We start from the raw sequence: 24,037 nt of genomic DNA on the forward strand, positions 1-24,037 counted from the left end.
AAAAAAAAAAAAAAAGCAAAGAAATGCCTAGCTGACATCATGTCCTGTGGTGTAAGACTGCATGCTTTTCCCTGAGATCAGGAACAAGACAAGAAATTCTGTTCTGTTCTTGTCTCTTCCAGGGGATATTGCACTGGAGGCCCCCAGTCAGGACAATCAGGCAAAAAATGAAAGGAACAGCATCCTGGCTGGGAAGAAGCAGCAAGCTACACTCACAGACAGCATGCGGAAATCTCACAGAATCCTGAAAAACATTAGCTAGGGGCCGGCGCTATGGTGCAGCGGGTTAAGCTGCCGCCCGCAGCACTAGCATCCCATTTGGGTGCCGGTTCCAGTCCCAGCTGCTCTACTTCTGAGCCAGGTCCCCAATAACACGCCTGAGAAAGCAACAGAGGATGGCCCAAGTCCTTGGGACCCTGCAACCTTGTAGGAGAAGAAGCTCTTGGCTCCTGGTTTCAGCCTGGCCCAGCCCAGCCCTGGCCGTTACAGCCATTTGGTGAGTGAACTAGTGGATGGAAGATCTCTCTTTCTCTCTCTTTCTCTCTCTCTCTTCTCTGCCTCTCAAATAAATACATTTTTAAACTAAAATATATATATATATACATATATATATATATATATATATTAGCCCTAACAAATGAGTTCATCAAGTTTTCAAGATAAATCATTGGGACCAGCACTGTAGCATAATAGGTTAAGCCTCCGCCTATCGCACCAGCATCCCATATGGAAACCAGTTCGAGTCCCAGCTGCTCCACTTCCCATACAGCTTCCTGCTATGGCCTGGGAAAGCAGTAATAGATGGCCCAAGTGCTTGGGCTCCTACACTCACATGGTGACCTGGAAGAAGCTCCAGGCTCCTGGCTTCAGATTGATTCAGCTCTAGCCATTGCAGCCATTTGGGGAGTGAACCAGCAGATGGAAGACCTTTCTCTCTGTCTGTCCTTCTCTGTGTGTGTAACTCTACCTCTCAAATAATCTTTAAAAAAAAAATCAATACACAAAAATCAACTATTTCTACATAAGGGCAATGAATAATTTAAAAATGAAATTATCCTAAAACTCCATTTAAACTAATACCAAATAGAATAAAATACTTAGTAATAAGTTAAATGGAGCCAGCATTGTGGTGCAGCAGGTTAAGCTGATATGAGTGCCAGTTAGAGTCCTGGCTGCTCCACTTCCCATCCAGCTCCCTGCTAATGTACCTGGGAAGGCAGTGGAAGATGGCCAAAGTCCTTGGACCCCTATGTGGGAGACCTGGATGAAGTTCTAGGTTCCTATCTTTTTTTTTTTTTTTTAAGATTTATTTGAAAGTAAGATCCATACAGAGAGAGAAGGAGAGGCAGAGAGAGAGGTCTTCCATCCGCTGGCTCACTCTCCAACTGGCTATAACAGCTGGAGCCGTGCTGATCTGAAGCCAGGAGCCAGGAGCTTCTTCCGGTCTCCCACATGGGTGCAGGGGCCCAAGGACTTAGGCCATCTTCCACTGCTGTCCTAGTCCATAGCAGAGAGCTGGATCAGAAGTGGAACAGCCAAGACTCAAACTGATGCCCATATGGGATGCTGGCACTGCAGGCGGCAGCTTTACCCACCACACCACAGCGCTGGCCCCTAGGTTCCTGGTTTTGGCCTGGCCCAGCTCAGGTTATTGCAGCCATTTGATGGAAGACATCTTACTCTGTATGTCTCTCCCTCTCTCTCTGTCTCTCTGCTTTTCCAATAAATAAAAAAATAATCTTTTTTTGAAAAATGTTAATTTGGCAACACTCCCCAAATGATCTACAGATTCAGCCCAGGTCCCCTCAGAGCCGTAAAAATGGACAGCTGGGTGGTAAAATTCCCTCCAGGGGTCCAGAATGGCCAATTTTGCAACTTATTACAAAACAGAAAACAGCAATATTAAGAACAGTGCAGTACTAGCATTAGGTAGTCACAGATCGATGGGACAGAACTTAGAGGCAGAAACAAATCTACACATTTGTGGTCACTCAATTTCTCACGCAGGGGACAAAGACCATTCAGTGGGGAAAGAACAGTCTCCCCCAAAAATGGTGCTGAAACCACCGTAAAGCCCCATGCAAAACGGAGCATTTATCTGACCGCACACCACACATGAAAATAAACTCCAGGGGCAGCCGTTTGCCACAGCTGCTAAGACACTGCTGGGGACATCCACGTGCCATGTGGCAGTCCCAGCCTTGCTGCCGAGCCCAGCTTCCCGCTATGCACACCAAGGGAAACAGGGGTTTTAGCTGAAGCAGTTGGATCTCGGCTACCTAAGTGGGAGACCCAGACTGAGCTCCTAGACCAGGTCAGCCCTGGCTGCCGCAGGCATTTGAGGAGTGAACCAAAGGATGGGAGTTCAGTCTCCCTCCCTCCCTCCCTCTTCCCCTTCCTTCAAGAAAATACACTTTATAGATAAATAAACTCAAAATGAATGAAAGACCTAAATATAAGAGCCAAAACTAGAAAACTTTCAGTAGAAAACATAGGGGGAAATCTTGGTAACCTTGGCCTTGGCGATGAATTCTTAAATTTGACACCAAAAGCAAAAGCCACCAAAGAAAAAATAGGGAGATTAGACTTCAACAAAATTTAAAACTTTGGGGCTTCAAAGTGAAAAAAAAAAAAACACAGATCGAAAAAAAATTTCTCAAATCCTATCTTTAATAGGGGACTTGTAGCCTGTATATATAAGAACGCCTACAAGTTATCATAAAAAGACAACTCCACTTTTTAAAATGGACAGTTTGAACAGATACTTCTCCGAAGCAGACACGCAAACAACCACAGCGTACGTGACCGACGCCCGTCTTCAGTGGTCAGCGGGGAAACCAGGTGGAAACAAAGCCCCGGATAGCGCTCCACATCCCCAGAGTGGCCACTGGCAGCCGAACGTCAGATGGGAGGCGTGTGCTTCCAAGGATGGGGCCAACCAGACCCCTGCCCACACGCCCGGGGAGACCCCACAATAGCACAGGGCAATTGCGCCCCTCAAACATGATGCGTTGGCGTCTTCACCCCCAGAACCTCGGGCCATGACCTTATTTGGAAATAGGGTCCCAGGGGTAATCAAGTCAAAATGAGGTCATCAGGATGGGCCCTGATCCAGTATGACGTATCCTGATAAGAATGTGGACACAGACAGAGAGGAAGATAGGAAGGCCTGGGAGAAGGCCGCGTGACCACGGAGGCTTGTGGTGAGGCAGGCGCAAGCCAAGAAACACCAGAGACTGCCAGCAAGCCCCCAGCCTCCGGAAGGGCGGGGTGCGACTCCCCCAGAGTTTCCGAGGAGGCGTGAGCCTGCCAACACCTTGATCTGGCCTCCAACCTGGGACCATCGGTTCCTGCTCTTGTCAGCCACCCAGCTCGTGGAACCTTGTTACAGAAGCCCTGGAAGACCCCGCGAGCTGCTCTAGAGAACAGTCCAGAAGCTCCACAAAATGCTGACCCCACACTGGCCATCACACCTACAACTCTACTCTTAGGTCTACACCCAAGAGAAATGAGAGTCTATGGCCCCACAAGGACTGCGCGGGACTGCTAATGGCCGCATGATTCCTAAGCGGAAATTGAATGAGGGGCAGATAGCATATGGTGGGCTCCGACGACGCAGTCGTGGTCCTAGGAAGGAATGGAGCTGCGACATAGCTGTACCCTGAAAACATTCTGCTAGTGAAAGAATCCACTCACGACTCCATTTGTAAGAAATTCTCAAAATAGGCAAATACACAGGGACAGAAAGCAGATGAGCGGTTGTTTAGGGCTGGAGGTGGGGCAGGGAGGGGGACGGAGGAATTGAGGGGTGACGGCTGAAGCGCACAGGGTTTAGGTTGCACAACTCTGTGAATATACAAAAAAAGGAAAAAAAACACTGAATTGCATGCTTTAAATGAATGGATTAGTGGCAGCCATTAAGACTCTGCTTGGGACGCTTGCATCCCATATTGGAGTGGCTGCATTGGAGTGCCAGCCCCACTCCCGAGGCCAGCTTCCTGCTAATGCACACCTTGGGAGACAGCAGGTGATGGCTCAAGTGGCTGGGAGCCCATGCTGAGTTCCTGGCTCCTGACCTGGCCCAGCCCTGGTTGTTGCAGGTATTTGGGGAGTGAGCCAGCTGATGGGAGTGTCCACTCCTCTGTCTCGCTCAATCTCCCTTCCCTCTCACCCCCACCTTTCAAATAAATAAAATTAATTTTTAAATGGTGAATTAGATGGCATATGAGTTATGCATCAATAAATTTGTTAAAAGAAGGGATAAGGAGAGGCCCTCAAGGCCAGACATGGGGTACTGAGGACATAGTGCTGCACTCACTGATGACCAAGATAAGGGCAGAGGTGAACCTGCAAAAGCTACAGACCAGGGGTCTGCAAACTTGCCACAAAGAAGACTCACTCGGGAAACTTTGATTTAAAGAAACTTCCTTAAGATCCAGCTAGAATGCTCACACCATCAAAAGGGTCACATCTGAGAATGTAGTTCAATGGGTTCTGACAGGTGGACACACCTGGGCCATCCATCATCAGCCATCAGACACAGAATATTGCCATCCCCCACAAGCTCCCTCAAGCCCTCTGCAGCCAGGCTACCCACCCCCAGCTTCTGGGAACAACGGATCCACTCCTCGTCACTAGAGTTTCGCCTTTTCTAGAATTCCACAAAAAAAAGGAATCATGCAGGATGCACCCTCTTGGGGGCCGTGCTGCTGTCACTCGGCACAGCAGTTCTGAGATTCACTGCACTGTTCTATCACTGTGTGTCCACTCACCTGTGGCTGAACAGCCGGGTTCCTTGCAGTCCAGGGCTCTTGGGAGTGAAGCGTCTGCGCCTATCTGTGTACGGGCGTTTTGTAGCCATGTTCCTAGTTCTCTTGAGTAAATATCTCAGAGTGGAATTCCTGGCTCACACGGCAAGTGCACGTTGAACTTGGTCATCTCCCGAGCCGATGGGCCCTTTGACGGCCCTGCCATCGGTGACCGATTTCAAAACTCCCCACCCGTTCTTCATGCGGGTGACCTGACGCCCCACACCAATTAAATCAGAATCTCAGAGGAGCAGGACCCAGGCATCGGTGGGAGTTTGTTAAAGCTCCCAGGTGACTGCAATGTACAGACAAGAGCTGAACCCACTGGGCTGGCTCTCAGGTGTCAAGAGGCAGGCACAGAACAGAACCCATCCCACATTCCTTGATGATGGAGATAGAGGGGAGCAGGCAACAGATACGAGCAGCTAGTCCTGACACTATCGTCCCAGCAAGCTCTGACAGCCTCTGTCACCGCCCCCCCCCCCCAAACACACCACTTTTAAGAGGCAGGAGAGGCCAGCGCCGCAGCTCAATAGGCTAATCCTCCGCCTTGCGGCGCCAGCACACCGGGTTCTAGTCCCAGTCTGGGAGCCAGATTCTGTCCCGGTTGCTCCTCTTCCAGTTCAGCTCTCTGCTGTGGCCCGGGAGTGCAGTGGAGGATAGCCCAAGTCCTTGGGCCCTGCACCTGCATGAGAGACCAGGAGAAGCACCTGGTTCCTGCCTTCGGATCAGCGTGGTACGCCAGCTGCAGCACGCCGGCCATAGCGGCCATTGGAGGGTGAACCAACAGTAAAGGAAGACCTTTCTCTCTGTCTCTCTCACTGTCCACTCTGCCTGTCAAAAAAAAAAAAAAAAGGCAGGAGAAAGCAGGTGGAATCAAGAACAGTAAAGCAATATTACCAATTTTTTTACTTATTAATGTTTTTAAAGATTTATTAATTTATTCTTTTTTTTTTTTTTTACAGGCAGAGTGGACAGTGAGAGAGAGAGGGAGAAAGGTCTTCCTTTTGCCGTTGGTTCACCCTCCAATGGCCGCTGCGGCCGGCGCATCTCGCTGATCAGAAGCCAGGAGCCAGGTGCTTCTCCTGGTCTCCCATGGGGTGCAGGGCCCAAGGACTTGGGCCGTCCTCCACTGCACTCCGGGGCCACAGCAGAGAGCTGGCCTGGAAGAGGGGCAACCGGGACAGAATCCGGCACCCCGACCGAGACTAGAACTCGGGGTGCCAGCACTGCAGGCGGAGGATTAGCCTATTGAGCCATGGCGCCGGCCAAGATTTATTAATTTATTCTTAAGGTCAGAGTTACAGAGAGAAGGAGGGAGAGAGAGAGAGATCTTCCATCTGCTGGTTTACTCCCTAGATGGCCACAATGGCAAGTGCTGGGCCAGGCCAAAGCCAGCAGCTTCTTCCAGGTCTCCCATGTGGGTGACAGGGAATCCAGGTCCTTGGTCCATCATCTGCTGCTTTCCCAGGCCACTAGCAGGGAGCTGGATCAGAACGAAGGCAGCTGGGACTTGAACTGGTGCCCATACGGGATGCTAGCACTGCAGGCGGTGGCTTTACCCACTATGCCACAGTGCTGGACCCAGCCGTTCAATTTTGAGCATGGCCTTTTAGCAGGGTTACGACTCACAAATGCCCAACCGGATAGGTCCTACTTTTACACTCACAACGTTACAGACAAGGACACCAGGGCTCAGAGAGGTTTAGTAACTTGCCCAAGGTCACACAGTGGGTTATTGACACAGCTAGGGATTTAAACTCAACAGTCTGTCCGAGGCCAAAGGGCTAACATGTTTCACCAGGCTCAGTCCCATGACGGACCTGGGGCCGTGACCCTGACCCAACTTGGTCACTCCTAGTAGCAGGAGAGTACAAGCCTCAAGGCCCACTGTAAAGGCAGGTTGCAGGTGTGTTTATGCACCTAGCAGGAGGGGTGATGCGTAACACAACTGAAAGGTGGGGCTTCATCATGGGATTTCCTCTCCATTCAAGCTTAAAGGACACCATGTAAGCCTCTTTGGTACAGGAAAGGAGACCAAGTAGTGGCTGCAGCTTCCTCCTCCCAACCCAGCTGGTGCCAGGGCAGGGATGTGCCCAGAAAGAGGGTCAGAGCGAGCCAGAGGAGGAGGCCTGGCATCGAGAAGGAGCAGCCCTCCAGGGCGCAGCCGGGTCCCTTCCCATAACTCTTCACAGAGGAAGGCATTTTACTGGAAGGAGCTGCCGGTGTCAGCTGGGACAGTTCACCTAAAGCCAGGTGAGAACCAGGCACCCCTGGAGAAAAGGGGTCTCAAACAGACCTGGAATAGGACTGGCGCTGTGGCTTAGTAGGCTAAGCCTCTGCCTGCGGCTCCGGTCCCCTAAGGGCATCAATTCAAGTGCCGGCAGTTTCACTTCGATCCAGCTCTTTGCTGTGGCCTGGGAAAGCAGTGGAGGATGGCCCAAGTGCTTGGGCCCCTGCACCTGCATGGGAGACCCGGAAGAAGCTCCTGGCTCCTGGCTTCGGACTGACCAAGCTCCAGCCGTTGTGGCCATTTGGAGAGTGAACCAGCAGATGGAAGACCTTTCTCTCTGTCTACGCCTCTGTAACTTTATCTCAAATAAATAAATAAAATCTTAAAAAAAAAAAAGACCTGGGATTCAGTGCTCACTGCACTGCCCATGTGTGCCACGGGGCGGGATGGAGGCCCACTCTGCAATCACAAGTTTATTTCAAATGGTGCAGACAACGCAGGCCATCCGGAGGCTGTGGGGTCACACGCAGGGGACGTGCACGCACACACTGGGCCCGGGCGAAAGGAAAGTGGAAGGGAAATCCCGGGACCTTCCTTTTCAGCCCTCAGCAGGAGAGAATCGAGCGGGGACAGATAAGGACCCAAGGGAACAGGGGTGGGGACTCAGGGAGGCTTCAACTGGCTCCCAGAGGAGGTTCCTGGGCAAGATCTGGAGAGTGGAGTTTCCATCACCCACACTGAGGTCCCAGTGCCCGGATCTGCCTCTCTCCCTCTCTCTCTCTCCTCCTGATCTCTTCTCCCCACCCATGTACCCCAGGGTAGTACCAGAATCACACAGGAAAGCCAAATGGCACTCAACAGTGGGATAGATAAATAAATTATGGCTTATTCCTATAATGGAATACAACATAGCAATAAAAAAAAAAAAAAGTAAGGACCACTGCAACCCTCAAGACATGGAACAGCCTTCCCAGACTTGACGCTGAGCCGGACGCAAAGGCAAACAATAGGATGTGCTTTAATTTGCATGAAGGTCAAGGGCGGGAAGAAGTCATCTCTGCTGATGCAAGGAGGAGAGCAGTGACCTCTGGGGGTACTGCCTCTGGGATGCTGGGAGCATTCTAGATCGTGAGGCAGCCCCCAGATGCACACACATCTATCAAGCGGTACGTGTGAGTTACTGTATGAAATGGCAGGAGAGTTATGCCCCACTTAGGAAAATGAACATCCGGGGAATTATTCTTCGGAGCGCCGTCCACGTCAGGGGCAGGAGGGGGTTGGAGGGGAACTAACAAGTGGTTGGGCTGCTGCTTTCCCACTCGCTGCCCTCCCTCCCGCCATTCATTTCTCAGCACTCTGCACCCCACCCTTTATTCCTTTATCAGCACCCCTACCACGGGCCCCGCACTGTTCTAGGAGCCCGGGTGTCACACATCCCCTGATGGCCCCTTCTCTGTGCCACCGACCCATATGCAGGCCCCTCCTCCTCCTCCCCCTCCCCCTCCCCCTCCCTCACACACAGCATTTTCTCTCAAGCAGATCCAAGTGACAAAGAGCTGGGTGCAGACTCTCTGGGCTCCTTTCCAACAGTCGCCTGTCGTTCCAAGAAAGGAGAAAGGTGCCTCCCCTGTGCCCACGTGTACTCATGCTCTACAGCCCAGCTCGCACAGCTGGAAGGCAGCAGAGCGATGCCCAAACCCAGGCACATCTGCAGGCAACATCACCACCCTGCCTGCCACGCCCCTGGCCTCGCAGGAGCCAGGTCCACTCCACCCTCTGTCTCAGCATCTGTGGCAGCCGGCCTTCAAAATGGCCAGCAAGATGGCTGCATCTCGTCTCCGTGGGCTCCCTTGACACTGAACAGGCACAACTGTGTAGCCAGTAGGGTGTGGCGAGACTCCCAGAGTGTATCTTAGGAGGCTAGGATAGAAACGCCCCCTGGCACTCTGATGAGTCACTCGTCCAGGGGAACCAGCCGCCATGCTGGCAGGAGACTCAATGTCCCGGTCCACACTGCGGCCAACAGCCAGCCCCTCGGGCCAGGCGCACGAAATGCCAGGCACTTTGGATGAGGATCCTCCAGTCCAAGGGAGGCCTTCCAAGGACCACAGACCTTGGCAACATCTTGACTGCGTCCTGTGTTTGAACCCTGGCCGGAACCAGCCAGCTCAGCCACACTCAAGGCCCTGACCCCCGGAAACTGTAGGAGATACTGTGTGTCGCCGCTTTAAGCTACTACAGCGGGATGGGGAGAGAGATTTGCTACATCACATGACTACTATAAATAGTACAGCCCCCTCTCAGGGCCGGGAGCGGATGCTGAGAGAACACTCTGGAGGGTGGTATGGCCAGACATGAAGAAGCAGCTGCCCACGCAGGCAGGGGTGGGGAATGTCCAGCCCACAGGCCATGAAATCATTGGGTCTGACCCTGCCAAGGCAATCGCAGGCAGAGTTGAAATTCAATCTATATAGCAGGCTAATTTGTAGGTTGATAACTTCGTATGGCCTGCGAATGATTTACAAAAATCCCAATGACCCTTGGCAGAGAAAAGGGTCCCCAGCAGAGAGATGGCCAGAGTGGGCTGAACTGGAGAAGACGACATTAGCAAGAAGTCCCCCGTGTGTGGGAGAACTGTGAAAGGAGACCAGGCAAAGCCCAGCCTTTGAAGTTTCTCGCACACTTCATGCATCTCAGGAAATGGAACCACGTGCACCCGGCTCCTCTGGCCTGTCTGTCACACCCAGCATCGATGCATCAGCAAGACTCCGCCTCTGCCTCCGGGTGCATCCCGTATCTGGCCCCTTCCCGCTGCCTTTTCCATGGGCACCAGCCTGTCTCTCACAGCCTCTCCGGCCCAGGGCCTGCTCCCACTCTTGTGCCTGCTGAATGACAGAGTGGAAATCACAGCTTGTGTCCAGTGCTCAAAACTTCCCAGTGCCGGGGCCAGCACTGTGGAGCAGCAGGTTAAGTCACAGCCTGGGACACTGGCATCCCATGAGTGCTGGTTCACATCCCAGCTGCTCCACTTCCGATCCAGCTCCCTGCTAATGCACTTGGGAAAGCGGTAGAAGATAGCCCAAGTGCTTGGGCCCTCGCCCACATATGGGAGACTCAGAAGAAGCTCCTGGCTTCTGCCTGGCCCAGGCCCAATCATTGCAGCCATTTGGGCAGTAAACCAACCGATGGAAGATCTCTCTCTCTCTCTCTCTCTCTCTCTCTGTCTTTCAAATTAATAAATGAATCTTTAGAAAAGAAAAACTTTCCAGTGCTAACTACTCTCCAAGCATGACAAGTTCATCCCACCCCAGGGCCTTTGCACTTCCCATGGCTCACATCACCATGTGACAGCCCTTGGGTCCCACCACACTTCCCCAGGCAGTGTTCCGGGCTACCCTAGCCGGGTGCTCTCTAACACGGTGCTCCAGCTCATTTCTTGCAGAACCGTCTGCCTGTTCATTGTCTCTCTCCCCTGTTAGCATGTGAGTCCCATGAGGCCAAAGGCCTTCTCTGTCTTATTCCCTTAGAACAGTGGCTGGCACATTGGAACGGCTCAAAGAACACTTGTTTGATGAATAAACGGAGACTGGACGAGATGACCTCCAAGTTGAACTGGTTATAAACTCCGAGTACAGGGCCCTGCTGTGTGCCCTGGGGCTCCTGCTGCTGTTCCCGGCAGGCGGAAAGGGCAGGGCTGTGGTAAGAGCTGTGGCTGCAGGGAGAGACTTGCCGCTGGGTGGAGCGCACGCCACCGGTGGGTCACGTTTCCTACAGAGGAAAACTCTATACACAGCCCCTTCTGTCTACCTAGCCACTGCTCAGCCAGCGCACCCTCTCCCGACGCCGGTGGGCTCCCTGGCTGGGCAGAGCAGGGACTGCTCAGCCTGCTGCATTCAGAGCCACAACACAGGTGAGTGGGACCTCCCACCGCCCCACCCTCCTGTCACCACCACCATCTTCCGTCACATCCCTCTGAGCCACTCATTCCCCCTGCTCACACTCTTCGCTGCCAGTAAGTTTGAGAGACGGAATGCCAAAAGGAGGAGGGGCAGGTGAAGATGGAGAAATGTCTGCCAACAGGCAATGTGGAGCCAGGAGAAGTGCAAAGGCCCAGGGGCAGCGAGTAGGTGAGGAACTCCGCTGTGAGTTCCTGGGGAAGTCTCTGGACCTCCGGAGCCTCGGTCTCCCCGGCTATAAAACAATGTGCCCTTTTGGCGCCTGTCTTACCCTCTCATGGAACTAAAAGAATAAAATCTGACCAAGCACGTGAAATGGCCTGCAGCACCAATGTTCCCCTGTCACTAATGAGACTCTGGCCCAGGGAGGCGGAGGAACAAGAAAATGGGAAGGCTCTGGGGCTGGAGGTGGGAACTGTGCTCTGAATGAAGCGAGCGGGGAGGGAGGACCAGCAATTGGCTCCCCATCAGAAGGAAAGGCTTGGACAAGACAAGAGGAGGGCCAAAAACTCCCCCACGGATGCACCTGCTGCAGGCCGGGCCCCCTGCACCTCTGCTAGGTGAGCAGTTACGGGTGGGGAGATGCCCTTCCAGCCAGGTGTGTGTGTGACTTAAGCAAGATGCCTGCCCAGACCTGCCCACTCCATCAGCACCCATTCTCCAAAGCAGTGCTGGCCCTGGAGCCACCAGCTGATAGCTCAGTGGGTTCCTGAGCACCTACTGTGTGCCAGGCCCTGCAATGGGCACATCATTCCCGTATCTCACTGAATCTCCTATCAACCTCATGAGGCAGGCTTCTCCTCTCCATAACCAGGAGGACGAGACAGGGTGCATGCATTCCCAAGGCCACCCATCAGCACACAAGCAGCAGAGCGCAAGGTGCACGGGGTACAGGGCCCTCCCTGGCTGCTCCACGCTGAAGCAGCCTCCCTCCCCCTCCTCCCATTCACTGGCCTCCTTCCTCCACGTTCAAGGCTGAAAGGCAAAAGCAGGGTGCAGAGGCAGTGGTGGGAGACGGTGGCGCACACACAGGGCCAGGTCCGCGGGCAGAGCGGAGTCCACGTCTCTGCACAAAATTTCCTTCCCAAACTCAGCACCCTCCAGGGTCTCCCCGCCCTTCCCCAGACTCCAAGAAGCTGATTGGTTCCCCTGCGTCCAGGCCCCAGCCATGGCTCCAGGCTGCTTGCCTCAGTTTCCCCCTCTTCCTCCAAGAGCAGCCAGGAAGTGCAGACGGGGAAACCGAGGCTCAGGGAGGGGCGGGGCAATGCTGTGGGATGTGAGGTGGTTCAGAGGGTTCCAGACACTGAGCCCATCTCGTCCCCAAGCCCACCCCCCCCCCAGCGGCCCTGCTCCAGCTACGGGGGCCCTGGGCCTTATTAGGGGCGCCCCACCGTGTCAGCTAGGGCTGGCTGTGCCGCCGCTGTGAGGTAACTGAAATGCACCCCACCTCACACACTAGAGAACTGCAGGCGACACGCAAAAGACCCCTCCCTGGAGCCCGATCCCGCCAGCCGCCTCCGCCGCTCCCCCCACCCCCCACCCCCGCCCCAGCCTTCACCTTGACCCGCGCCCGCTCCCAGGCCCCGGCGCTTTGCATAAACAAAGAGAGGAGGAGGAGGGACGACCCGGGCGCCGCCCCCACCCCGCCGGCGCCCCGCGCCCGCCGCCCCGCCGGACCCCGCGCCGGCCCACCCGCCGGCCCGCCGCCCCTACCTTGGCCTGGCATTTCCGATGACAGGAGAAGCTGCAGACTGCAGGAGGGCGAGACACAGAAAGAAAGTTTTAGCCGCGAGCTATGAAATGGAAACTCCGGCGAAATCTCCTCCCACCGCGCCCGCAACCCGCGCTCCGAGGGAAGGAGGGACGCGGAGGGAGGGGCGGGGAGCGGCCGACTGGGCCTGCGGGCCTGCGGGCTGCGAGGCGCCCGGCCCCCGAAGCCAGAGCCCCTGCGGGCGCGAGAAAGCGGGAGGGGCAGGGGACGAGAGGGCGCGGGCTCCTCGGTTGGACCCCTGCCAGGGGCAGAAGTAGCCGGGACCCAGGCCCCATGCCAGCCCCGCCCAAGCACCGGGGGCCTCTCCCCTTACACACCAGGCAGGCAGACACCCGCGAACCCGGTCAGACACACAGACCCAATCAGGGTGCAGGAGCGAGCCCATGCGCGAGCTTGCACTCACACACACACACACACACACCCGTGCACACTGGCCCGGAGCCACTCCCACTCGTGCATGCTTTGCAGAGCCTCACGCACACGGCTGGGGACACCTACCCTCACCGTCCAGCCCAGCTCAGATCTGCACACAAACTTCATGTGCCTCAGTCGAAACACGTGCACACACATGCACACAGAATCACGCATGCACACACACACACAGACTCGCTCCCTCCTCCCACTACTAGAAGCTGGAATCAAATTTCCTATCAGGTTCCCAAAGCCTGGAATGTCCCTGGCCCTGCCGCCCCACCCCCCAGGGGGCCCAGGACTCCACGGAGGAATCTGTCCCACGGGTGGGGTCAGGGAGCTCTTCCTGAGCTGGTTTCTGCACTACCTTGCTTCTTGCTAGCCATTCAGGAACTTCTGGCTGACCCTCCAGTGCAGGGTTAGAGACGTGGGCTGGGGAAGGCAGCGCAGCCACGCTCTCCCCAAGTTCTTAGCAGCCACAGCCCAGGGCCATGGCCAGCTGCTTCCTTCTCTCTTCTCTGTGTACCCCACCCACCCCAGCCTGACCCTGCACATCCCACGGGGGAGGCTGAGACACAGACCAAGCACAGAGAAGCCGGGGAGGCTCCAGGGTTCCCCACAACCAGGCTTCTGGTTTGCCTGGGGTTCTGCAGGTCAGGAGAGGGGAGGGGCCGGGGCTGGGAGGCAACCTGGGGCAGTGACCTCTGACCTCAGCCTGGGACCTTCTTCCTTCAGGACTCAGTCCCGTGGTTCAGCCGGTGCTGAGCAAGGCTCTGCTGACCCCAGCAGCCGCCCAGCCCAGCCCTGAGCCTTCTCCAGCCCTGGCCACACCAGGACAAACCCAAGTCTTAGCTGTCCATCCAGTCCTCTGCTCCTCCCACTCCCCTTCCAGCAGGTGTTCCTGCCCTGGCCCCAGCGGCCTCCCGGGCCCGGCCGTGGAATGTGCATGTGGCCTGAGCTTGGAAGGCCTTCCTGGGCCACTGTCTCCGATTTGAGGGGCCTTCCCTTGCGGGAGATAGCTTATCCTCTCTCCCCCTGACTCCTCTCAGTGCCTGATATACAGCAGAGGTTTAATAAACATTTGCCAACTTGAACCTGACTGCAGATCTCCCCTGGAGTTTATCTGTGCCCCATTTATTATCCCCACCCTACTCTCAGCCTTAACCCCCCGACCCCACCAGCACACACTACATATTCAAAGGCATCCCTAAATGTCCATGCTGGGCCTTCCCTCCCCATCTGGACACCAGGGGCACAGGGGCAGCCATGACTCCATCTTCTCCCAGCGCACACCACACCCTGGCAGTACCCAGGAGGTACTTTCCTACCCCAGGTCCTTTGCACTTGCTGCTTCCACTGCCTGGAACATTCCATTGTCCCCCAGGTGGAATTCCTCTTATCCTTCTGGAATTTACTGAAAGCAACTACTGAAAGAGGCTGTCCCTGACCCACCCAAATTACACCAGGTCCTCCTCCCTCTTATTTCCATGCTGGCGCAGTTCACTTCCTGTGAACACTGTGTCACATGGGAGGGCACAGGCCTGTCTCATTCTCTCCGTATCCCAGCAGCGACGGCAGGATCGGCTTCAGGCTCATGGACCAATACAGCATCTTTGAGCAAATTAGCGGGCAGTGCACCTTCTGGACAGACCAGCCTCACGCATACACAGCAGGGCCAGCGCAGTGTCTTTGGGGGAATGCCCAGAGGGTGCCCTTTGTCCAGGCACAGCAGCCCTGGGCTCAGGGAAGCCAAACACTGGCTGATGGCAGTTCTCTGGCAGGGCAGCTCCCTTGGCGGAGAGCACGGCCCGCATGACCACACAGGGCACAGCCCCGCATGTTGTCCCGTGGGCACACTCGCAGATGCCCTCAAGTGCAAGGCGGGTGCAGCGATCACTGGGCAAGCGTGCTGCAGCGTGCGGAGGGCTCCCTGCACGCCAAAAGCAGAGTGCGTGTCCTGGCAGCCGTACAGCTGGAGGCAGGGGAAGAGCCCCCCACCCCACCCCCAGCCCGAGAGCCAAAAGCTGGGCGGCACACCAAACACAAGTAGAGGGACAGCTGTGGCCAGTTTCACACCTCAGGAGCACCTGCCCCCAGGAAGCCCTCTGGCCGAGGCCTCGCCAGGAGCCCCCTAGTCACTGGAAATCACCTGTCTCAGGTCTTCTTCCGTCCATGGGACAGCGCTTCCTGTCTAACTCGAGGCACTCCTGCTGTGGTTTGAATGCTACTTGGCTCCTGAATTCAGGCAGGAGCTTAGACCCCAGGGTCATAAACAAATGCTACTAAGAAGCGGGAGAGGCAACCCGCAGTCAGGGTTTAGAGGAGGGGCCTTTGTGGAAGTGGCTATGTTGGACTTGGTCAGTAGGCCACGTGGAGCCAACAGGATGGCATCCCTAGGGCTTTAGACACCCAGAGAGAAACCTGCACGCTCCCTGTCCTGTGTTGTGTACTTCCCCCTTTCCCCCCCCCCCCCACCATCCCGACTCCCAGCTGCTCCTCAACAGCAGAAATGAAGATTCTCAAGTTCAATGCCGCAGCCTCCCACCCTGTCCCACCCTGTCCCTCCCCCTAACATGAGGGGACCAGACGGACAGATGGGGCTCAGTAAATGCAGAATAAACTTCAACTTGGAAGGACTCTCCCGCCTCTCAGTGCCCAAGACTGAGGGTCACGGAACAGACGCAGGTAAGGAGGGGTGAGGCCCGCTCTTCAGCTCCAGCCCCTGCTGCGATGCCAACCCCAGCAGTGATCGGGCCTGGTACGGGCAGGGGTGCGGGGGGAAGGGAGTTGATTGAGCCTCCACTCGTGCACCACTGGTTTGGCCATTCACCTCCCCACTCACCACCTGGCTGCGTGTGGCCTGGCTTGCAGTTCCAAGAGAGCTCGTGCACTCGCTGTGCGATCTGGGCCAGCTGTTTAACTCCTCCGAGCCTCTATTTCCTCATCTGTATAATGGGGTGGTAATGGGTCTCACAGGGGTGTCAGGAGAAGTAAGTGTTTTGTTACTTGGCTCTTTTTAAGGGTTGGCTGCTATCAGCAGGATCCCCATTGCCTTTGTTGTCATGGTGTCTCCTGGGCAGGAGAGCTGGGTTCGAGTCCCGACCACTGTCACACAGCTGTGTGGCCTGAAGCTAGCCACCACCTGTCTCTCTGGGGCCCTGGCCCCTGCTCTGAGAGCTGAGCCGGGCCCACACCATTGCCTTCATTCACATCCTCTTTTCCTCGTGGAAGGGCATTGGACAGAGATGCTCTCTCCAGATGGCTCCGGTGCTGGGGTCCCCACCAAACTCATCTGCCCCCCTCACCCCTTGCATCTGCGACCCCTGGAACACCAGGCCTCTAGGTCCTCCTGCAGCCAAGAGAGCCCGGGCATGACCCCAGCCAGCCCGCTGCCGCGCTTTGCCTACCCACGTCCTGCCCAAACCCCAAGACCCAGGACGATGGTGTGAGTTTGAGGTGGGGCTTCAGCAGGGGCTCGGGGCGGGGGGGGGGGGGGGGGGGGGCTCCACCCTCACGGATGGAAGAGGGAGTGCCCCAGGTACAAACTCAGAGTCCCTCTCCATCAGGGACCACGGCAGCAAGGCGCCACCACGGGAGCAGGGACCGGGGTTCCAGCAGCCTCCAGATCTGCTGGCACCCGGCCCTTGGACCTCCAGCCTCTGGAGCCGTGAGCAGGAAGATCCTGTTGTCTAAACTGCCCAGGCCTTGCTATTTTCTTACAGCAGCCCCTACAGACCAAGACACTGCCCATCAGAGTCGCCGCCCACCTCTTCCTGCCTCCCCCCTCCCCGAGACAGGGCGGGGGACGCTGGGCTCTAACCTGAGTGCGCCAGATGCTACCAGGGCAGAGCGCGGCCTGTGGTTGGCAGCCCGGCCTGGGCATCATTTCTCCCTGCGCTGGGCAGCCCCAGCCTCCCTGCCGTTGACATCTCTCAGACCCTGAGTCCTCCTGATTGACACATCTCAGGATCAGCTGAGCGGGCGGGGGCCTCCCAGCTCCCAGGGAACCTGCGTGCTGGGGCCTGTCTCCACCACAGTGCCACCCCAAAGTGAGGAGGGGCCTTAGTTTACCTGCCAGGGGGCCAGCAACGCACTGCACTGCAAGCCCAGTCCTTGGCCCTGGCTCCCGCCTCAGCTGGGCTGCCGGTGCTCTGGCCTGGGGGGGCTTCCTGCCTCTCGGGAACACAGGAAGCCGACATTGTTGGGATCTAAATGGCCTTTTCCTCCTGGACTTGGGTCGGAAAATGAGCACATAGCCTCAGCGTGCACCTGACCCCAGCGATAACCACTGGCACGCCTGGCCTGGCCTCAGCTCCTACCCTGGCCAGGGAAGAAGTGACAGCCCCAGCTGCCCACCTGCTCCCTGGGTCCCTCAGCCCTCACCCTGCCCTGCTCATCACCATGGCCAGGCTGAAGCCTGGAGCCAGGAGTTTCATCTGGATCTCCCACATAGGTGCGGGGGCCCAAGCACTTGAGCCATTTTCTATTGCTTTCCCAGGCACTAGCAGGAAGCAGGATCAGAAGTGAAGCAGCCAAGACTCAAACTTGCACGCATATGGGATGCTGGCATTGCAGGCAGAGGCTCAACCTTCTACGCCAAAACGTCGCCCCTATGTTTGTCTCATTTAAAGGTGAGAAAATTTAGGCTTCGGTAAAGCAGGGGCCGGCACTGTGGTATAGTGGGTAAAGTTGCTCCTTGTCATGCTGACATCCCACATGGGCGCCACTTCATGTCCCGGCTGCTGCTCCACTTCTGATCCAGCTCCCCGCTGATGCACCTGGGAAAGCAGCGGAGGATGGCCCAGGTATTTAGGCCCCTGCCAAACACGAAGCTCCTGGCTCCTGGCTTCAGCCTGGCTCAGCTGAGCCAGTGGATGGAAGCTCTCTCCGCCTCTCTCTCTCTTTCTGCAGCTCTGCCTTTCAAAAGAACAAATCAAATCTTTAAACACACACACACACACACAGGAGAGGTGACCAATCCACCCAAGTTCTCGCTCGTAAGCAGCAGAGCTGAGGCGTGAGCCCAGGCCACCTCAGCCAGGTGCAAGGCTACCCTGACATTAACTCCAAAACCCAGGCTTGTTCCTGTGCAAATGGGCAGGAGTTGCAGACCTGTGATCCCTGAGCCTTCCCTCGGATTTCACCTCTGTCCTGCCCTCTTGGCCCCTAGGACACACCCAAGAATCTTCCTGCTCCTTCAGGTATGGCTCAGAGCGCCTGATCATCTAGAGGAATGGCACAGTCAGGCCCAGAGGGTCTCACCCTGGCCACACAGTCAGACAGTGGCAAGCCAGGGCCAGGAACCCAGAGTCTTCCATCCTACGCACTGCCTCCGATGGCCCGAGGAGGAACTTAGACAACAGAGCAGAAGCTAGGGGCCCCGGGAGGTGATGGGGGAAAGAGGTCTCTGGAACAAGTGTCCCCCAAACCCAGGCAGTGAGGGTTTCTGGGAAGGCTCGTCCCGTTGCAGGCTGCATTGTCTTCCCAGAGGCATCCTGCCCTACAGAAACCGCAAGTGACCACTCCCCCCATTGTAGGAGGGCCAGAGGCAATGGACAAGGAAGTGGCCCAAGTCTGGAGCTCAGGCCAGGCCCAGATGGCAGCCCGCGGCTCCTGAGCTGGCATTCTGGATTCTTCTCTGGGATTTCATCCTACTGGGAGGCCAGGGCCCTTGGGCAAAGCTCAGAGTCCACCAGGCCTCCCTCTAGGGCCCCAAGTGCTCATGGGACTCCCCCGGCCTGAGGAGCTCTTACACATCCTTCAAGACCCGGTCTGCACACGCCCTCCTTGCTAACATGAACAAGGCAATCTCTGCAGAGTCAGAGAGAGCCTTTCCCAAACCCCTCTGTGTCAGCCTTGCCACCATGTCCCACAATTGACTGACTGTGTGTCTGTCCAGGTCTGGGGCTGGCTCTGGGCACCAGGACTCGGCACAGCATCCGGCGCAGACAACAGCTCGGCTCACAAGTGTCAGGTGGGTGCACGGGTGCATGGAAGAGGTGAAGTGGCAGCCCCCACCGGCGGAGGGGCCCAGGCTTCACAGCCACCAGGTCCTCGCACTGCCTGCACCTCGGGGAGCACTTGTGCCCCACCCCCACCTACCAATAGGGAAACTGAAACCCAAGCCGTGAGTGACCGCCCAGGGTCACACAAAATAGGAGTGGCCACAAAGAGACCCCGGGCCACTGACCAAGGTCCGGTGCCCCTTCTCCTTCGGCTGTCACACCCATCTCTGAACTTCAAAGGGAGCCCTGGTCCTAACCTCAGCACCCACCTTACAGTCACATGCGGAGCCTCAGCCTCACGTTAACCCATCCTACCTGACAGGCAGCAGGCTGAGAGGAGCCAACGACTCACCAGGGCCTGCCGGAAGCCCTCACCTGCACTCCTGCTGCACCTGCACATATCGTGCCTCCTTAGCTCCAGGTCTGCCTCCTTTCCTCTTTGCGAGGCCAGGACTAGGCCTGGGTTCCCGATCTCCCTCCCCTCCCACTGCAGCCCTGTGACACTAGAGGTGAAATGCAGGATGGGCGGGAGGGGACAGAAGAAAGATGCGACGACAGGGCTGGGCTGCCACGCGTCCCAGGCTCTCCAAGTGTCCTCCCCGCCCCGCCCACTGCACAAGCTCCCTCCATGTTGCAAGTCCTGCGGAGACTGTGACCCAGGGCCTTGGTACTGCAGGCTGCCCACTGCACCCTCCAGCGTGCAGGCCTGCTATGTGGGGACCAAGACCCAGAGATGAAGAGGAGCCAGTGAGTAGAACACAGGCTGCAGTTTCATCCACCCTTGCCCCTCAGCAGAAAACAAGCTATCCAACCATGTCTGTTGACTACGGTTGGGACAGATGGGTGGATGGGTGGAATGGATGGGTATGGGAGGAAGGGACTGGATGGGATGAATGGACGTGATGGTTATATGGAGGGAGGGAAGAAGGAAGGATGGGGTGAGTGAATGAATGAATGGATTGAATGGGATGACAGTAGGTATGTATTGCATGGAGAGATGGAGGGAGGGATGATGGCTGTTGGGTGAATATTGCATGAGTGGGAGGGGATGGGATGGATTGCATCTATGGGTGGGTGGATGTATGGACAGATGGATCGATGGGATGGCTTGCATGTATGGGTGGTGGAGAGATGGATCGATGGGATGGAAGGACTGCATGGATGGATGGACGGATGGACAGATGGATGAGGAGGTCTAGTCACTTCATGGCCTCCTTGTCCCAAAGCACAGAAAGTTAGTCCACTCCTGCATCTCCCACAAGTGAACCCAGTGGCCCCCAGCCCTGCCCTAAGCCTTCTGCTTAGGGTGCGTCAGAATCTTCCCTTCTCCCTCATTGGGCCTCGCCTCTGAGCCTTCCATGGCCCAATCCTGACACCTGGTGGTATCTTTGGAGTATAGCCCTGACTTTTCTTACCTCTCCAACCAACTCCCCGCCCTCCACTTGTGCGTGCAGCCAGAGCTGCCAAACCAGCCTGGCCACCCACTCTCCCCTCTGGTTCTCACTGGCTGGGCCAGGTTGGGATCCGGGTGAAACTGGGGCCATCTAGGCTCTCCTAGGAGCCTGCCACTCACATAGGGCCCCCTGATCCACCTGAGCCCTCAGGCCACAGAATACGGGAGCCAAGGGAGACTACAGCCAGAGGCACCCAGGTCACCCAGTGAGGGTCCATCCTCAGGCTGCCTCCTATCACAGCAGCACTGGGGGTCCCTGGGGTGAGGGGCAGGAACTGGGGGCAGGGAGCCAGAGGCTAACTCTTGCAGCCTCAGGGCTCAGGCTGGGGTAGGGAGTTGCTATACAAACAAATGCCTAACCCCACCCTCAGCACTTCCTCTTCTGCCACCCTAAGGCTCCCACCCTAAGCCAACAGCAAGTCTCAGTGGGACCTCTTGGGACGAGGGTGACACCATGTGGTTGGTTTGGGCACTGCAAAAGTTCCCATTGGCCTAAATTGGCCAGATGTTTGCCTTCCGTCCACTGCAGGCCTAGCCTGGACTACCCTCCATACACACATTCTCTCACTCACTTGCAAACCACCAGCACCCAGCAGAAAGGCCTTGCCCACTGCCTGGAGCACACTCCCTGAAAACCCCACCCCACCACAGCCAGCTGTGTGCCTTGGCAAGACACTGAGCGCTCTCTGCCTCAGTTTCCCCGGGTGCAGAACTGGGACAACACCAGACCCTTCTGGATGCCGTGAGCACTGGATGAGAGGGTGCATGGCAGCGCTTGGTACTCAGCCAGGCGCCGATGCCCTGCCCCGCCCACAGCGCAGCAGGTGGACAGAACCAGAGAGTGAGTTCCGCCCACCAGGCACGCCCCTGCACACTGGCCTGGTCTGGGACTGCAGGGCATGACTGGTTTGAGTGTAGAGTGGGGGACAAGGGGCAGAGACGGCCCCCACTGGGCCTGGCAGCCACTTGGGAGAGAAGGGTGCATTGTCTTGGCTGGAGTGTGGTCCCCAAAGGCTTCCACGGGGAAGGGACACAACCAGACGTGCACTCCTGAGTCCCCCAGAGGCTGAACGGAGAGGGAGGGGCAGTGGTTGAGAAGCCCAGTGGCGCAGGTGTCCTCGGCCCTGCAATGGGTGGGGAAGAGGAGTGAAGGGGGGAGGGGTCTGCTGATGCAGCCTGCTGGGGGGTGGCATGGGCACAGACTGGGGGCAGGGCCTCCTGCCAATTCCACTGCGTGCCCTGGGACAAGACCCTGACTCCCTGACAATGGTGACAGCCAAGCTCCAGGCCACACCCAGAACAGTCAGGAAGAGGAGGCAGGAGCGCAGCAGCCAGCAGGTCCCCTTGAACTCTGACCCGGGAACTCCGAAAGTCACCCTGATCTGCCACCCCTGGAGGTGCCAGGCACACGCCTTCCACACGCCACCCACACCCCTTCTACTACACTTTGTACATGCTACTCACGAACCTTCCACACACCACCCACATACCTTCCACATGCTTTTACATGCCACTCACAGCACCCATACGCTTTCCACACATCACCAACACACCTTCCCCATGCCACCCACACACTTTCCACACACTCTGTACATGCTACCCACATGCCTCCTACACACTTCCACACACCTTCTACACACTACCCAATGAATGCCTTCCTCACGCCACCCACATGCCTTCTACATCCTACACATCTTCTACATACCACACACACACCCCTTTCAGATGCCACACACATACCTTCCACACACCAACACTACCCACAACCCATGATCTCCTCCTGTCAACCATGTGGCCTCCACACACCCTCCACAAACCCTTCACACAGCTTCCACGTGCCAGCCACACACAAACCACACCCCCCCCCCGCCTTCCCACGCCTTCCCTATACCAACCACCCCTGCCTGGGCCAGCCGCCCTCCCCCACAGCCCACTGCTCACCTTTGCAGGTGCAGCCCTCCCGCGTGATGGCCTGCCGGCAGATGCCACAGGGCTTCACCTTCTTGAAGGTCTTCACCTTGAAGTGGTGTGTCTTGGGGGTCTCCAGGTCCTCTGGCTGTGTGGGGAGAGGCACAGGGGTCAGACCCGGGCGAAGGCCACCGGTGTCCCGGGGCAGCAGTTGGGGTGGTGGAGCAGAACCGGGGCTCCTTCTCGCACCCAAGGAAGGAACAGGGGCTCTGGGAGAGAGGAAGGTGTGAGGGCGACAGGGGCTCAGCCCAGACTCCCAGCCTTTGCTGGGGTCAGCGGGCAGGGTCAAGAGGACAGTGAAGACCCCAGAGTGTGGGGAACTAACACCCCTCTGTGGCTCCCAACCGCATCTTATTATTACTACTGGAGCTGCATACCACGAAGTGCACTCATTTCAAAGCTGTTGCTCAATACTATATTTTTACTTTCTCTCCTTTGCATTATAAAAATGTTAGTGTCCTATTAAAAATGCTTTGTTGGCTTTCATTTTTTTTTTATTATTTGACAGAGTTATAGACAATGAGAGAGAGAGACAGAGACAGAGAGACAGAGAGAAAGGTCTTCCTTCCACTGGTTCACTCCCCAAATTGCCACTACAGCAGGCGCTGCGCCAATCCAAAGCCAGGAGCCACATGTTTCTTCCTGGTCTCCCATGCAGGTGCAGGGGCCCAAGCACTTGAGCCATCCTCCACTGCATTCCTGGGCCACAGCAGACAGCTGGACTGGAAGAGGAGCAACTGGGACTAGAACTCAGCACCCATATGGGATGCTGGCACCGCAGATGGAGGATTAGCCAAGTGAGCCACGGCGCCGGCCCCGGCTTTTATTTTTTTAATGATTTTATCTATTTGTTTGTAAGGTAGAGCGGGGGGGGGGGGGGGCGGATCTTCCATCCACTGGTCCATTCCTCAACTGACCACAATGCCCAGGACTGGTTCAGGCCAAGGCCAGAAGCCTGGATCTTTATTTGGGTTTCCCACATGGGTGGTAGGAGCCCAAGGACTTGGCCATCCTCTACTGCCTTCTCAGGTGCATAGCAGGGAGCTAGATCAGAAGTGGAGGAAGTAGGTCTTGAACCAGCACTCCAATATGGGATACCAGCATCACAGGTGGCAGCTTAGCTCACTGCACCATAACACTGGCCCTGTTTTCATTTTTACTTGAGCGAGAGAAAGAGAAAGAAGAGAGGGATTCTATCTGCTGGGTCACTCCTCCAAATGCCTGCAACAGCCAGAGCTGGGTCAGAACAAACCCAGGAGCCCGGAAATCCATCCAGGTCTCCCACATGGGTGGCAGGGACCCAAGGACTTGAGCCGTCACCTGCTGCCTCCCAGGGTGCACATGCGCAGGAAGCTGGCCTGGAAACAGAGCAGCCAGGACTTAAACCAGGTGCTCAACAGAAATCAGTGTCCTGAGAAGCTGGGCAGGCTGC

The 24,037-nt window shown here is 56.5% G+C and overlaps 1 protein-coding gene across 6 annotated transcripts in view; it reads right to left on the reverse strand.

Moving 5' to 3' along the window:
- Nucleotides 1–24,037, reverse strand: part of TNS1 (tensin 1) — a 191,253-nt gene that overhangs the window by 150,574 nt on the left and 16,642 nt on the right. For all 6 annotated transcript variants that reach the window (XM_062191499.1, XM_062191517.1, XM_062191480.1 and 3 more), the window contains exons 2-3: nt 22,579–22,693; nt 12,711–12,748 (exon numbers count right to left, since the gene is read on the reverse strand). Coding sequence is in view for 1 of the 6 variants with exons in the window: in XM_062191509.1 (XP_062047493.1) it covers nt 12,711–12,748; nt 22,579–22,693 (153 nt within the window). In the remaining 5 variants the exon portion in view is untranslated. The remainder of the gene's footprint in view (nt 1–12,710; nt 12,749–22,578; nt 22,694–24,037) is intronic.

This window comes from Lepus europaeus, chromosome 1 (assembly GCF_033115175.1).
Source record: "Lepus europaeus isolate LE1 chromosome 1, mLepTim1.pri, whole genome shotgun sequence".
NCBI lineage: Eukaryota > Metazoa > Chordata > Mammalia > Lagomorpha > Leporidae > Lepus > Lepus europaeus.